The sequence below is a fragment of the Barbus barbus genome (genome assembly GCF_936440315.1).
Source record: "Barbus barbus genome assembly, chromosome: 34".
NCBI classification, from domain to species: domain Eukaryota; kingdom Metazoa; phylum Chordata; class Actinopteri; order Cypriniformes; family Cyprinidae; genus Barbus; species Barbus barbus.
Genome location: NC_136762.1, coordinates 28,213,828 through 28,231,001, shown reverse-complemented (window position 1 = coordinate 28,231,001; position 17,174 = coordinate 28,213,828). Strand labels below are relative to the sequence as shown.

Genomic DNA, 17,174 nt, shown 5'->3' with positions numbered 1-17,174 from the left:
CTCCTCTTCCTCCTCCTCCCTCTCCTCCTCCTCCTCCTCTTCTTCCTCCTCCTCCTCCTCGTCTTCCTCCCTCTCCTCCTCCTCTTCCTCCTCCTCCCTCTCCTCCTCCTCTTCTTCCTCCTCCTCCTCCTCGTCTTCCTCCCTCTCCTCCTCCTCTTCCTCCTCCTCCCTCTCCTCCTCCTCTTCTTCCTCCTCCTCCTCTTTCTCCTCCTCCTCCTCCCGTGGAACGGCGCGCGCTGTTGGCTTGAATTATTTATTTATTCACAAAACATATAGCAGAAATACTCTCGTACGAGGGAGATAAAGTGTAACTATTCTTACAAATATAAATAAAAATAAGAGAAAGCATTATTTTTCCTGCTAAAGGGAGATGAGAGATAATCTCATTTACAATGGTAGAAGGCTTGGCTCCATTGATTCGTGCTGTTGTACATTCACAAGACACTATTTGCAGGAGGCTACGGATCCAATATGTTTCCCACACATATGCGGTGTAAACCAGTTCTGTATTATGGTCTTCTTCGCAGCTGTACAACCAGCAAACAACATTCTCTTTTGCATCGAAGAGACCAGAATCATCATTAAGACACAAACTTGGGTTAACTGACCAATCAGTTTGCAGTAAGGATGATAAAACCAGGTTTACATGTGTCCATAGACTAATACTGATAGGACATTCCCAGAACATATGCAGAAAAGTACCTGATGATGTAGTATTACATACAGTATATGCATGGCAGTTGAAATTTGATTGTAGTTTCATTTTGAATCTTTAAGAGTTATGTATGCTCTATGAATGACTGAAGTGAATAAGACGATGCGCCAGATTTTTAGATGTTAAACTGAGATTAGACCACACCCTCTCCCAGTCAACAGATACATTAAGGTCAGATCATTCCCTATTCCTAATAGTTTTAATAGAAGGAGGTTTATAAGAATCTTATTATATATTAAGGAAGCAGATGGCCGACCAGCAGATGGTCCAGTCCCGCATAGGATGAGAGGAAACGGGAGAAGACCGAGGAACGCCATACGCTTTGAGAGAGGAACGTAATTGAAGAAAGACTCATTTCTTGAAACTCTTGAATGTGACATAAAGTTTGGGGTCACTAAGATTTTATTATGATTTTATTGATCAATGATGCATTAAATTGATCAGCAGTGACAGTAAAGACATTTATAATGTGACAAAGAATTTCAGCACAGTAATAAATCATATATTAGAACAGAAAACTCTTATTTTGAACGGTTTCAGAGACTTCTTTCAGAAACATTAAAACAATCCGGAAACACTTTACAATAATGTTGATTAGTTAACATTAGTTAATGTATTAATTAACATGAACGAACCATGAATAATGCATTTATTACACTGTTTATTCATCTTTGTAATGTTAATTAATTCAAATACAGTTGTTCATTGTTTGTTCATGTTAGTTCACAATGAATTAACTAATGTTAACAAACACAACTTGTGATTTTAATAATGCATTAGTACTTTATTTATTAATCGGTATAATGCTGTATTGTTTTTTTTCCCGTAAAGCTCGTTTCAACTTTGACCCCTGCCAAGCCTCGCGAGATTTGAGCCGCAGCTCTCGTTCGCGCAGCAGTACGGCAAAGAATCACGTAGCTTCAGAACAACAACAACAAAGAAAGAAAAGCGAGTCACTTCGTAGATGTAAGTATGTGTCAGCATATGTATCCTGTGGCATGTCCTCGTCTGTACAGCAGGTTTAACATCTTAAATCTCTCTTAAAACTGATGCTTAAATCAAACTCTTGAAGTCCCGGTCTTAGATGCATGCACTGCAGGAATTAATAGATCGAAACATCCTTAAATCAACATGAAATTAAAATATGAACTCTAGTTTTCTGGAAAGCAACACAATAATGTTGCCAAAGCAATAATAAGTATATTATACAAACAGATCGATAAAAATAAAATAAACACACATGTCCAACTTACCACAATTAATAAAAACAGATGAACAGAATACAGAGAGTTATTGTAAATGATAAAGACCTTCTTTAATAACAGGAGCTCTCTCAACTCAACTCAACTCAAGTGTGTTTTATTGGCATGACAAACTATACATTTGTTTTGCCAAAGCAATTGCAGCTGGGCTGCTGACAAATAGTGCATATATGTGTTAACAGAAAGAATAATAATAATGTATAAAAGTATTTAGCATGTAGTACAAAATGAGTTACTAATGTAAGTATATAAACTAGAAATACAAGATAAAATAAGATGAGGGATTAGACAGATTTACAGAATGTGCAGTAATATGGTTTAATATAATAGAGTAATATAATAGAGTAATATGGTTTAATATAATAGAGTAATATAATAGAGTAATATAATAGAGTAATATGGTTGAATATAATGTAGATGTGCTGGAAACATCAGATCAGGGCAGATGGAGTGTTTTCTCTTCTATGGTGACAGGCAGACAAACACACAGCAGTTCTTGTGTTCTCCTAACAGATAGGGTAGTTTCTCCTGGTTTGAAAGAGGTTTAAATGTGGGATGGATCTGCTGTATTTGATCAGAGAACACTGTCCGTATATCTGTGTATTAGGAGCATTCTGTTAGGAAGTGCAGTTCTGTTTCCGTCTGATTCAGATCACAGTGTGAACACAATCTCTGCTCCGGGGTCTCTATCATCAGCTTGTGTCCGCTGAGTCTGTATCTGCTCAATGTGCTTCTCACACTGTGTACAGATACTCTGCCATACTGTACTCTCTCTTTAGGATACTGTGCCATACTGTACTCTCTCTTTAGGATACTGTGCCATACTGTACTCTCTCTTTAGGATACTCTGCCATACTGTACTCTCTCTTTAGGATACTGTGCCATACTGTACTCTCTCTTTAGGATACTGTGCCATACTGTACTCTCTCTTTAGGATACTGTGCCATACTGTACTCTCTCTTTAGGATACTCTGCCATACTGTACTCTCTCTTTAGGGCCGAATAGCATTGTATTCTACTCCGTTGTTGTGTTTGGGTTTTCCAGTGAGTGATGTAACTCTGTTTGATTTGTGCAGTAATCTGATTGATTCTGATGTTGTGATTCAGAGCATCAGTAGATGTTAGTGAAGCATCAGGACTGAAGCTCTGGATCAGCTGAGGGAAGGGGATGCTTGCTTTGCTCATCTCTTGGTATTGCAGGGCTTTATAATGATATGATTGGGATGTTTACAGAATTGAATTGCTCTGTTTTGTATCTTTATGATTAGAGGATATTTGCCTAATTCTGCCAATTGGATGTTTTTCCCATTTGGTGAGGTCTTGATTTGTCAGTGGACCCCACACCTCACTGCCATAGAGGGCAATGGGCTCAATTACTGAGTCTAATATTTTCAGCCAGATTCTAATAGGGATTTCTATAGGACATAGTGGTTGTATGGCATAGAAGGCCCTGCATGCTTGATCTCTCAGTTCTGTCACAGCATGGTTAAAGTCTCCTGTGGAAGTGATTGTCAAACCCAGGTAGTTGTAGTGTGATGTGTGTGTTATCTGGTTAGTGCCTAATGTAAATGTGTGTTGTGTTCCCTGGGATCTGGATCTTTTCTGAAATCTAATAGTTCTGGTTTCTTCAGGTTGACTGTCAGGGCCCAGCTGTGGCAGTATTGCTCTAGCAGGTCCAGGTTCTGCTGTAAACCATGTTGAGCAGCAGACCGCAGAACCAGATCATCTGATCTGTGAGTTGTGTAGAGCGAGGCCAGGGCTGCAGATCGCTCCAGACTGAGCGCCAGGTCATTGATTGATAAGGTCATGGGTTTTACCTCCTATGCCACTTTCAATCATTTTGTAAAATAGTCCTTGGTGCCAAATTGAGTCAAAAGCTTTTTTGAAGTCAATAAAGCATGCATATATTTGACCTTTATCTTGGTTAACATGTGTTTCAGTTAGAGTATGTAATGTATAGATGTGATCAGATGACTTCTGCTCAGTACATTGTGTGTGATGATGAAGTCTAATAGTCGAGCGTTTATTATGCTACACAATACCTTTCCCAGGTTGCTGCTCACATAGATGTCTCTGTAGTTGTTAGGATCACATTGATCTCCGTTTTTAAAGATCGGTGTAATCAAGCCTTGATTCCAGATGTCAGGGAAGTAACCTACACTCACTTCTCTCTCTCTCTCAGTTCAATTCAATTCAGAAAGCTTTATTGGCATGACAAAAACATACATTCTGTATTGCCAAAGCATTAAAACAACATAAAAAATGATTTAGAATTTCTGAACATTTAGTAATAATGAAACTAAATAAAGGCATTATTATATAAACACATGGCTAAGATATAGCAAAAAAAAAAAAAATGCTAATAGTGTGTTAAGTCAAGTCAAGTCAGCTTTATTGTCACTTCTTCCACATGTACAGCACATACATACAGAGAATTGAAATTGCATTACTCTCAGACCCTTGGTGCATACAGTTAACATCAAACACGTTCAGATACAGATAAATACAGTTTAAACATATGTACATACAACTATACAATTATACAAATGAGGATATTGTAGAAAAAAATAAGAATTAGATCGATAAAGTGGCATAAGGCGCATGGCAGATAGAGTGCAAAACCAGTTAAATAAACAACACTGTGTAGATATATTTGTAGTGCAAAAGAGCTTATCAGTCTGAGGACATTGTAGAAAATAAAAACAAGAGAGATAGATAAAGTGCATAAGGCACATGGCAGAATAGATGGAGTGCAAACCAGTTGAATGTACAAAAACAAAACTGTGCAGATTTGTTTTGTTTTGTTATGAGTGTAGTGCAAGAAGAGCTTATCAGTCTGTTAAAGTGACAAGTTCGGATAGTTTTTGTCAGACTATCCGAAGAGGTAATTTGCGGTCAATGTTGGATGGGTAGTGATCAGCCAATGCTGCACAAGTGACAGGTGCCGGTCACAGTTTGTTGGTCGGTGGGGGGGGGTGTCACAGAGTCAGAGTTCCTAGTGTGTTGCTGTGTTAAATGGGGGTGAAAGAGGGGAGGGGGGGCAAGGACGGGAGGGAGTTCAGCTTCCTGACAGCCTGATGTATGAAGCTGTCCTTCAGTCTGCTGGTCCTCGCCTGGAGACTCCGCAGTCTCCTCCCTGATGGCAGCAGACTGAAGAATGCTCTCGATGGTGCCTCTGTAGAAGGTGCACATGATGGGGGACTCTTACTTACGCTCAGCTCTTGCTGTTTTAGGGCTTTGTAATGGTATGTGTTGGGGTCGCTTGTTTTTAGGTGTTTCCAGAATTTCAGGGCTCTTTTTTGGATGTTTAGAAGCAGAGGGTATTGGCCTAATTCTGCTCTGCATCCGTTGTTTGGAGTTTTTCTTTGGACTTTGAGTATTCTTTTACAGAAATCTAGATGTAGAGTTTCGATCGGGTGTTTTTCCCAATTTAAGAAGTCAAATTTTATAGAAGGACCCCACACTTCACTGCCATATAAAACAATTGGTTCAATTATAGATTTCTCTCTCTCTCTGTGTGTGTGTGTGTGTGCTCTCTCTCTCTCTCTCTCTGTGTGTGTGTGTGTGTGTGCGCGTGCGTGTGTGTGTGCTCTCTCTCTGTCTCTCTCTCTCTCTCTCTCTCTCTCTCTGTGTGTGCGTGTGTGCTCTCTCTCTGTGTGTGTGTGTGTGCGCGTGCGTGTGTGTGTGCTCTCTCTCTGTCTGTGTGTGTGTGTGTGCGTGTGTGTGCTCTCTCTCTCTCTCTCTCTCTCTCTCTCTCTCTCTGTGTGTGGGATCTCGGGGCGTGTGTGTGCTCTCTCTCTCTCTCTCTCTCTCTGTGTGTGGGATCTCGGGGCGTGTGTGTGCTCTCTCTCTCTCTCTCTCTCTCTGTGTGTGGGATCTCGGGGCGTGTGTGTGCTCTCTCTGTGTGTGTGTGCTCTCTCTCTCTCTCTCTCTCTCTCTCTCTGTGTGTGTGCGTGTGTGTGCTCTCTCTCTCTCTCTCTCTCTCTCTCTCTCTCTCTCTCTCTCTCTCTCTCTCTCTCTGTGTGTGTGTGTGTCTCAGTGTGTGATATCTCAGTCAGCATGATGTCCGGGGGTCCGGCGGTGCGCGTCAGCATCGAGTCTCAGTGTGAGCGTCAGGTGCAGGAGGTGTCTCTGGACGGTCTGGAGACGTACGTGCCTCCGCTCTCCATGTCTCAGAACCTGGCCAAGCTGGCGCAGCGGATCGACTTCGACCAGAGCTCGGACTCGGAGCAGGACGGGCCGGAGCGGGAGAGCCGGGAGCCATGGAGCAAGCCGGAGCCGGAGGAGGACGAGGGTGTGTGTGTGTGTGTGTGTGTGTGTGTGTTTTACTGCGTGGCTGCAGCTCTGCTCGTGGCTCAAGCACTGCTCTCTGCTGACAGGTGCGGTGAAGTTCCAGCCGTCGCTGTGGCCGTGGGACTCGGTGCGTAATAACCTGCGCAGCTCTCTGACGGAGATGTGTGTGCTGCACGACGTGCTCAGCGTGCTCAAGGAGAAGAAGTACATGGCGCTCGACCCCGTGTCCCAGGACCCCAGCTTGACCAAGGTACGGCAAAGGCGCTCCGTCTCCTCGTGACTAAGGGTGTGGCTTATTGACAAAAAATTATATCTTGATATTTTCTGGGATTTTTCGAAACCATAATTAGACTACAGTGGTGTGAAAAAGTATTGGCCCCCTTTTTTGCATGTTTGTCACACTTTAATGCTTCAGATCATCAAACAAATTTAAATATTAATCAAAGATAACACAAGTAAACACAACATGCAGTTTTTAAATGAAGTTTATTATTATGAAGGGAACAAAATCCAAACCCACATGGCCCTGTGTGAAAAAGTGCTTGCCCCCTAAACCTAATAACTGGTTGGGCCACCCTTAGCAGCAACAACTGCAATCAAGCGTTTGTGATAACTTGCAATCAGTCTGTTACAGCGCTGTGGAGGAGTTCTGGCCCACTCATCTTGGTAGAATTGTTGTAATTCAGCCACATTGGAGGGTTTTCGAGCATGAATCGTCTTTTTAAGGTCATGCCACAGCATCTCAATAGGATTCAGGTCAGGACTTTGACTAGGCCACTCCAAAGTCTTCATTTTGTTTTTCTTCAGCCATTCAGAGGTGGATTTGTTGGTGTGTTTTGGATCATTGTCCTGCTGCAGAACCCAAGTTCGCTTCAGCTTGAGATCACGAACAGATGGCCGGACATTGTCCTTCAGGATTTTTTGGTAGACAGCTGAATTCATGGTTCATTTATCACAGCAAGTCTTCCAGGTCCTGAAGCAGCAAAACAGCCCCAGACCATCACACTACCACCACCATATTTTACTGTTGGTATAATGTTCTTTTTCTGAAATGCTGTGTTACTTTTACGCCAGATGTAATGGGACACAGACCTTCCAAAAAGTTCAACTTTTGCCTCGTCAGGCCACAGAGTATTTTCCCAAAAGTCTTGGGGATAATCAAGATGTTTTCTGGCAAAACTGAGACGAGCCTTTATGTTCTTTTTTCTCAGCAGCGGTTTTCGTCTTGGAGCTCTGCCATGCAGGCCATTTTTGCCCAGTCTCTTTCTTATGGTGGAGTCATGAACACTGACCTTAACTGAGGCAAGTGAGGCCTGCAGTTCTTTAGATGTTGTTGTGGGGTCTTTTGTGACCTCTTGGATGAGTCGTCGCTGTGCTCTTGGGGTAATTTTGGTTGGCCGGCCACTCCTGGGAAGGTTCACCACTGTTCCATGTTTTCTCCATTTGTGGATAATGGCTCTCACTGTGGTTCGCTGGAGTCCCAAAGCTTTAGAAATGGCTTTATAACCTTTTCCAGACCGATAGATCTCAATTACTTTGTCATTAGTTCCTGAATTTCTTTGGATCTTAACATGATGTGTAGCTTTTGAGGATCTTTTGGTCTACTTCACTTTGTCAGGCAGGTCCTATTGAAGTGATTTCTTGATTGTGAACAGGTGTGGCAGTAATCAGGCCTGAGTGTGGCTAGAGAAACTGAACTCAGGTGTGATAAGCCACAGTTATGTTTTAACAGATGGGGGGGTATAGTACGTGACCTGTACCATGAAAATAATTCACAATGACCAAATAAAAAAAAAAAAGCACAATTTTTACATTCTCTATTTAAAGACCTTCAAAAAGATTTGTTGATTTGTGGATGAAAATGTCTGAGCTCCACCTGTTAGAGGCCGATGGATTCAGCAGTCAGTTTAGAGAAAAACTGATTTAAAGTTTCCTGAAGGTTCCGAAGCAAAATCACCAGCAACATTACATCTTTTCTTCCACTTCTTTTTTTAATAATCATTACTAGATTAATAATCACAATATAGATATTTTTTATTTTATCTTTGTTGTTATAAGAACCGATAAACAAACGAAAAAATAAACAAATATAAGAAAGAAACAAGTGTAGGCCTATTACCTACTGTTTTCCCCTTTTACATCTAAACGTAAGCATTCAAGTAAGAAAAACAAATAGTAAAATGTAAAATTCACTTCAGTGTGTTTATTAAAAATAAGTTGATTATTAAAGCTACAAAAGCAGTGCAATCAAGCAGCGAGTGATTCGCTCTTTTCTTTTATTGTTAGATTAACATTAATGCGACAGACGGCCTGTGTATTAAGACACGGATGTTTGTCCCCAACAGTTCCTCAAACGTTCACTTAAGATATCACCGATTATGTTTGCATGAATACTTAAATATATCTAGACTGCTGTAAATCTGTGTGTAGTGTATTGTGAAATATGACATTTGTAATCATGCTTATTTTTGAAGGAAAAAACGGCACTCTTCATGTGATATTAACTATATGAAATGATATAAACATATACATTTTCTGCCCCCATATCAAATGAATTCTTGTATTCAAATGAAAATTCAAATATTATATATACTCAATAACGTAAAATGCCACATTGTTAAAAGAACAATTAGGATGTTATGGCAGACGATGTATATGGCTCAGCGCTACTCGTGACACGTCTGCTGTGTTTAGTAGGACTGTCAAAAAAAATAGAATTTAAAATATTCGTCGAATTTAAAATAAAAATCCACATTCGAATGCAAAAATGTTGCATTTGTATTAAACTATACATACATGCATAATGCTGTTTTGTTTCTAATGTTTAAGCAACTTAATTATATATGGTTTATAAACATTATTTTAAACATTATGCACTTTTTTCAAAGATAGTCGTGTTATTTTATTGTTTGAAGAAACGTGCATTAGTAATATTTTGCTCGATGCGGCCTCTTGTGACCTCAGGAGAGAAGACAAAAGCCCCCCCAACTGAAATTATGCCTTTCAAATTTGAATGTAATTCGAATATTGATCATGTTTAAGTACAAAATTTGAATGTAGTTTTCCAGCCGTTTTGACAGCGCTAGTGTTCAGACCCCGCAGGTGTTCCAGCTGATCAGTAAGAAGAAGTCTCTGGCCACGGCGGCCCAGCTGCTGCTGAAAGGAGCAGAGAAGCTCAACAAGTCTCTGGCTGAGAACCAGGAGCAGCGCAGACAGCGGGACTTCAACTCAGAGCTGCTGCGTCTACGCTCACAGTGGAAGCTGCGCAAGCTCGGGGACAAGATCCTGGGGGATCTGAGCTACCGCAGCGCCGGTAATGCAGCGACTCTCTCGCGCGCCGATGTCTGACGCTACAGTACTCAAGTGTTCATGTGTGTTTGGTGCTCTGCAGGGTCTCTGTTCCCCCATCACGGCACGTTTGAGGTCATCAAGAACACAGACCTCGACCTGGATAAGAAAGTCCCTGATGATTACTGTCCGCTCAGCGTGCAGATCCCCAGCGACCTGGAGGGATCGGCGTATATTAAGGTAGCACTCGGTTATAGTTGAGCTCCTGTCAGCACAGGCATCACGTGCTGTTTTTCACCAGATGAACCGTGTGTATGTGTGTGTTTCTCCAGGTGTCCATTCAGAAGCAGTCTGCTGATATCGGAGACCTCGGCACAGTCAATCTCTTCAGAAGACAGCCTAAAGCCAAACCCGGTAAAGCCAGCTAGAGGGACTGATGAGAAATGCTGCTTTCAAACAATACTTACCTTTGTAGATATAAGACTAATGGCAGAAAATACAGGCATATGTGACCCTGGACCACAAAACCAGTCATAAGAGTCAAATCTGGAATCTGAGGGTGCAAAAAAATCCAAATTTTGAGAAAATCTCCTTTAAAGTTGTCCAAATTAAGTTCTTAGCAATGCATATTACTAATCAAAAATGAAGTTTTGATATATTTACGGTAGGAATCAGTAAGAAGAAGTATATGCTACAAATATACCTGTGCTACTCATCACCCTCCAGGGTTAGATATTACAAATATTAGGCTTTGGAGTAGATTTGACCCATATATAGAATATGGATGACTATGAATATGAAAAGGACTTTAATGCTCCTTTTAAATAATTATTAAAGGGGGCATAACACACACAGTTTCACCCAATCTCATGTTAATCTTGAGTACCTATAGAGTTAGTACTGCGTCCTTCGTATCTTCAAAGAGAAAAAGAAAGAAAGCTTTCTGATTTACGAGCCGAGCTCCTGGAGGCGTGTCGTGGGCGGAGTTAAAGAGTGATGAGCACTTGAGCACCGATCGCCAACAAAACACAGACATTTGATGCGTTTCACTTACCGTCTTAAACTTTCCGAAACTTGTACGAAAACGGAAGGAGTGTATTTGACACAGAAATACTCATCCAAATCGTTTTTAGAAAGTTTGGCCATGTTTAGCAAGAGAATACAACTCTTTAACGGTGTAAATAACTGCATGCATGAAAGAGCATTAGACCCCCATTCCTCTTGAATGTGGATGGTTTTCTGTCTCATGGTCTGTGTTCCTCTCTCAGCTTCTCAGATGTGGCATTTAAAGCTGGAAGCGGCTCAGAATGTGCTGCTGTGTAAGGAGATCTTTGCTCAGCTCTCACGTGAAGCTGTTCAGATCAAATCACAGATTCCTCACATCGTCGTCAAGAACCAGATCATCTCACAGCCCTTTCCTGGTATTTACATTCATTCATTCATTCATTCATTCAGCAGACGCTTTTACACAAAGCCACTAGCAATGCACACACTTGTCATATGATCACTGCAATTCTGTTCATTAAAGTCAAGTATTAATGCATTGTGTGAGTAATTAGTATTAACGGAAACACTTGGCAATAAGGTTGCATTAGTTAAAGCTGGTTAATGCATTAACTAACAATCAGCAATACATCTGTATTTGTTCATCTTTGATATTCATTTTGACTTCATGTTAGCTCAGTTTAATAATGCATTAGTAAATGTTGAAATTAACTAAGATTATATAAATGCCTTAAATATATTTTTCGTTGTTAGTTGAACTAATGTTATGAAATTAAGTTGTCTTATAAAGTGTTAAAGTATTAACGCTCCATAAAGACAAAATTTATATTATAATTACATATTTTAAGACCTATAGTCATATTAACATGTTCTCATCACCTTCAGTCATGATTTGTGACTCTTAAAGATCATCTGTTATTATTATTATTAGTGTAACTCTGTGTGTGTGTGTGTTCAGGTCTGCAGCTGTCCATCTCTCTCTGTCACTCCACTGGAGAGAAGAAAAGCCAGAGAGCGTCTCCAGACAAGAGCAAGCCAGACGACCATCTGTATGTGTTAGAGCACAACCTCCACCAGCTGATACGAGAGGTACAGGCCCGTCCCCGGAGCGCTCTTCCTCCTGCTCCTCCTCCTCCTCATCTGTGTGTGTGTGTGTGTGTGTGTGTAGTTCCACAAACAGACGCTGAGCTCGGTGGTGATGCCCCATCCTGCCAGCGCTCCGTTCGGACACAAGCGCTTGCGGCTGGCGGGACCCATGGCCTACGACAAAGCAGAGATCAGCTCCCTGCAGCAGAGCGAGGGACTCCTGGAGAAGATCATCAAACAGGCCAAACACATCTTCCTGAGGAGCAGGTGAGCATCTCACACAATTCAGAGAGTCATTGTACATCTCTGTGTTTGTCTGCTCGAGATCTCTCCACTTAAAGTAGTAAAGATGATCTAGTAATAAGTGTAGTTATGGAAGGCTGCATCTGAACTGGGAAACTGAGTAAAGAAATGAGTGTTAGACAGGCTTGTTTCAGCAAAGTACAAATAAAGTAGGGGTGTGAAAAACAGATATATTTGTGTTTTATGATTTTTGTCAATAGCCATAATTGAACAGTATTTTGCTGTGTGTGTGTTTTTGTTGATTTAGACTTCTCATAATTAACTGACACTCACAAAGCTTAAAATGATTTTCAGGGGCTTTTTAACTTTTATAAAGGTGGTTTTTTTTTTCAACCTTAGATGTATGCATCATCTTTTATTTCAAATTCTTACATTTAATCAGTAAATTCAATTAGAATAATAAGACACAAAGTCAGATGAAATCAGCGTCGACACAATCCATCTTTGCACTGCAGTTTGAAAAACAAAAAAGTGACACTTAAAGATGTAGTGCTGACAGAATAGTAATGTATAGTTATATATACATATAGTTATATATGTATATATATATATATATATACATACATACATACAGACACACACATATACGTGTGTGTGTGTGTGTGTGTGTGTGTTTTTAGTCATTTTCACTGATCAGTGATTGCAGTATATTGACCAAAGGTGAATAAAGTCTCTTTCTTTCAGGACGGCGCGAACCATTGACAGTCTGGCCAGTCGTATCGAGGACCCTCAGATCCAGGCTCACTGGTCCAACATCAACGATGTGTATGAGTCCAGCGTCAAAGTGCTCATCACCTCGCAGGGATACGAGCAGATCTGCAAGTATGACCTAATAACAGAAACACACACCAGCAGCAGTTACTGAGTGTACAGGCCTCACACATGAAACATCACACAGTTCTGCATAAAGGCCGCTTCACACTGAGCGCGATGCTAGAAAGCGAGGCAAATCGCAACGAACAGTGCTTTCACATCGAGTGCGAACCCATTGATCACCTTCTGCCAATTCACACCTGCACGCTAGCTGGCGCCGACAAGCAATGTATTTTTCTTAAAACCCACTTTAAATCATCTTCCAGTGCTTGTAATAACTTCCGATTGAGATCTAAATTGGATTTTGATTCTATAATAGGCAGACAAGCACTCTTTATGTTTTATAATGGATTGAACATGACACAGCTTATCATTTATCATAAACATCCTTTATTGTTATAAAAATATCATGAGCTGCATACACATACAGAAAATATATCGTCATAATCATGTCTATTTGCTTTCATATTTCATGTAAAGAAAAATGTTTCTCATTTTTTAATTTGTAAAGGCAGGAGATATGATCCCATGATTGACAGATCTAGAGTGAACACGCTCTGACTCATAAACACTCACGCTCGTGGAAGAAAACGGACAGTGCTCTTCAGATCAATCCAGTGAAGAATTAATAGAAATTATATTGTGTAAAGAACAAGTGAGAATAAATCTGTACTCGGATACCAATGATAACAAGAACGCATCCTCTTCTCTCTCAGAATACTCTTCTTCTGTGTTTGTTTACACTGGTTTTGGAAACAGCGCCACCACTCACCCTTTTGTGCAACAGCAACTGCTCCAGGCACATGATCTTGGCTCAAATCTGATTGGACGGCCCGTTTCATCGTGGAGCGACTGGGAAAAAATCGACACACAGGATAAAAACAAAAACACTTGAACGAGTTGTGTTCAACCAAGTCTCTGCCTTTCTCACACAGAACAACCTCCTGGACAGCAACCAGTCTGGTCTCAGAAGTGGACATTCAACCGAGACTGCCTTCCTCTTAGTTGTTGAAGCCCTAAGATTTGCAAGAGCGGATTCCAAATCTTCATTACTTATGTTGCTGGATCTGTCCACTGCTTTTGATACGGTCAACCATCAGATCCTCTTGTCAACCCTATTGGCAAAGGGCATCTCAGGAACCGCACTCCAGTGGTTTGAGTCTTACCTCTCTGATAGGTGCCTCAAGGTATCTTGCAGAGGTGAGGTATCCAAGTCGCAACATCTAGCTACTGGGGTGCCTCAGGGCTCAGTTCTTGGACCACTTCTCTTCTCTGTCTACATGGTATCAGGTTCTGTCATTCAGAAACATGGCTTTTCATATCACTGCTATGCTGATGACACTCAACTCTACCTCTCACTCCATCCTGATGATCCGACGATAGCTACTCACATCTCAGCGTGTCTAACAGACATTTCTTGCTGGATGATGGACCATGACCTTCAACTCAACCTAGCTAAGACAGAACTGCTTGTAGTTTCAGCTAACCCATCGCTTCATCACAATCTCACCTTCCAGTTAGGCTCATCTACCATAACTCCTTCAAAAACAGCCAGAAACCTTGGAGTTGTGATTGATGATAAGCTGACTTTCTCAGAACACATTGCTAGAACTGCCCGGTCCTGCAGATTTGCTTTATTCAACATCAAGAAGATCAGGCTGTTTCTCTCGGAACATGCAACACAACTCCTTGTTCAAGCTCTTGTTCTGTCGAGGCTGGACTATTGCAATGCTCTCTTGGCAGGTCTTCCAGCCAATTCTATTAAACCTCTACAATTAATCCAGAATGCGGCAGCAGATTAATTTTTAATGAGCCAAAAAGAATACATGTCACGCCTCTGTTCATCAATTTGCACTGGCTACCAATAGCTGCTCACATTAAATTCAAGGCATTAATGTTTGCCTACAAAACCACCACTGGCTCTGCACCCCTTTACCTAAATTCATTACTTCAGACTTATGTGCCTCTAGAAGCTTGCGTTCTGCAAGTGAACGACGCATAATTGTTCATCCCAAAGAGGCACAAAATCACTTTCACGGACTTTTACATGAACTCTTCCCTCCTGCCCAACTCAATTCCAGCAGCTGAGTCCTTAGCCATCTTCAAGCTAAAGCCAAAACAGCTAAAAACACATCTCTTCCATCTTTATTTGACCCTCTAATTCTAGCACTCTCTATTCTAGTCTGTCTGTTATCTGACCCTCCTACACTAGCTTTCTTTTTTTTTCTTCTATTCAATTTTACTTGTTTTCTTTCATAAAATAAAAAATCCTTGCTACGTGTACTGATAGGTTAACTGAGACTTGTTATAGCACTTGCATGTTGTTGCTCTTTTGTTGATTTTGATTGCTTCTATTGTCCTCATTTGTAAGTTGCTTTGGATAAAAGCGTCTGCTAAATGTAATCTAAATGAAACAGAATCCTCACTTTTTCATGCTGCGAATGATCGCGCCTGGTGTGAATGGCCCTGTTTTGATCCAAAGGTATCATCACGCCGAATGTTCACGTTCAGTGTGAAAAGGCCTTGAGGGTTAATTACCCAACTCACCGTTAACACAGATTCTGTCTCAAATGTCCTGCTCAGGTCGATCCAGCTGCAGCTGAACATCAGTGTGGAGCAGATCAGGGTTGTGCATCGAGACGGACGCGTCATCACGCTCTCACACCAGGAGCAGGAGCTGCAGGACTTCCTGCTCTCTCAGGTGCACAGAGAGATCACTCCACCAGATATTCACACACACACGTCAATCTGATGGAAACCTGCTCACCCTCAGGTCATCTGAGATCAGGATGAGTGTGTTTCTTCATCAGGATTGTAGAAATGTGTCTCTGCATCAGTGTCTCAGCAATGGATGCTCTGCAGTGAATGGGTGCCGTCAGAATGAGAGTCCAAACAGCTGATAAAAACATCACAATAATCCACACCACTCCAGTCCATCAGTTAACATCTGGAGAAGACAAAAGATGAAACTAATCCAGCATTAAGATGTTTTTAACTAAAACACGAGTCCATAATCCATAATAACTCTTCCTCCAGTGAAAACGTGGTCTGGTCTGAATCAGGAGAGAAATCTGCAGATCAAGCAGCGTTTACAAGACAAAACAGCTCTAAACTAATATGTGGCTAGATTTTGATGTGAGAGACAACAGAAGTTGGACTTTTTCACTGGAGGAAGCATTATTATAGATTATGATTTTAGTTAAAAATGTCTTGATGTATTTGTTTCAGCTTTTGTCTTCTCCAGATGTTAACTGATGGACTGGAGTGATGTGGATTATTGTGGTGTTTTTATCACCATTGCTGAGACACTGATGCAGAGACACATTTATACAAACCTGATGAAAAAGCAGATCTCAGATGACCTGAGGATGAGCATGTTTCAAGCAAATCTTCATTTTTGTCTGATCTCTGGCTGTCATGATGGTGTGTGTGTGTGTGTGTGTGTGTGCAGATGTCGCAGCATCAGGTTCACGCTGTGCAGCAGCTGGCTAAAGTCATGGGCTGGCACGTGTTGAGTTTCGGTAATCACGTGGGCCACGGTCCCATCGAGAGCATCGGGAACGCCTCCGCCATCACGGTCGCGTCTTCTAACGGAGAATACGCAATCTCCGGTGAGTCTAAACACGCATTATTACAGCGGTGATCTGACCTCACGGCAGGTCATGGAGATCCATAAACAGTAATGCATGATGAGCCTAAAGGACAGTACATAGAGCTGGTGTCTGTCTGTCTGCAGTGCGCAACGGTCCAGAGAGCGGCTGCAAGGTGCTGGTTCAGTTCCCGCGCATTCAAGCCAAAGAGCTGCCCAAGAGCGATGTGGTGCAGGACGGCAAATGGACGCACCTGAGAGGTCCTTACAAGGAGGTGCACTGGGGCCGAATGGAAGGAAGAAACTTTGTTTACAAAATGGAGCTGCTGATGGCTGCCCTGACCCCGTGTCCCTAGAGCCGTCGTGGTCTCACATTGATTTGATGCATCTCTTTACCATTTGCTCATGCTGTCATTTTTCTAAGAAAAGGCCAACGATGACCAAAACACTTGTTAGAAATAAAACATTTGTACTTCCAGCTATGCATTCTTCCTTTGTTGTGAAAGCACATATGTGACCCTGGAGCACCAGTCATAAGGGTACATTTTTTGAAATTGAGATTTATGAAGCATATGAAATAATCTTTCCATTGATGTATGGTTTGTTATGATAGGACAATATTTGTCTGAGATACAACTATTAGAAAATCTGGAATCTGAGGGAGCAAAAAAATCTAAATATTGAGAAAATCTCCTTTAAAGTTGTTCAAATGAAGTTCTTAGCAATGCATATTACTAATCAAAAATTAAGTTTTGATATATTTACGGTAGGACATTTACAAAATATCTTCATGGAACATGATCTTAATATCCTAATGATT

The 17,174-nt window shown here is 41.3% G+C and overlaps 1 protein-coding gene across 1 annotated transcript; it reads left to right on the top strand.

Moving 5' to 3' along the window:
* The first annotated feature begins 901 nt into the window (after positions 1–901).
* LOC306854249 (mediator of RNA polymerase II transcription subunit 17-like) lies at positions 902–16,946 on the top strand. Its single transcript, XM_079392105.1, has 13 exons — positions 902–1,681; positions 6,017–6,271; positions 6,357–6,520; positions 9,364–9,583; positions 9,662–9,798; positions 9,891–9,972; positions 10,827–10,979; positions 11,522–11,652; positions 11,732–11,916; positions 12,637–12,774; positions 15,349–15,466; positions 16,217–16,376; positions 16,502–16,946. The coding sequence occupies exons 1-13, from the start codon at positions 1,456–1,458 to the stop codon at positions 16,708–16,710; spliced, it is 2,178 nt and encodes a 725-aa protein (XP_079248231.1). The 5' UTR covers positions 902–1,455; the 3' UTR covers positions 16,711–16,946.
* Positions 16,947–17,174: the final 228 nt, after the last annotated feature.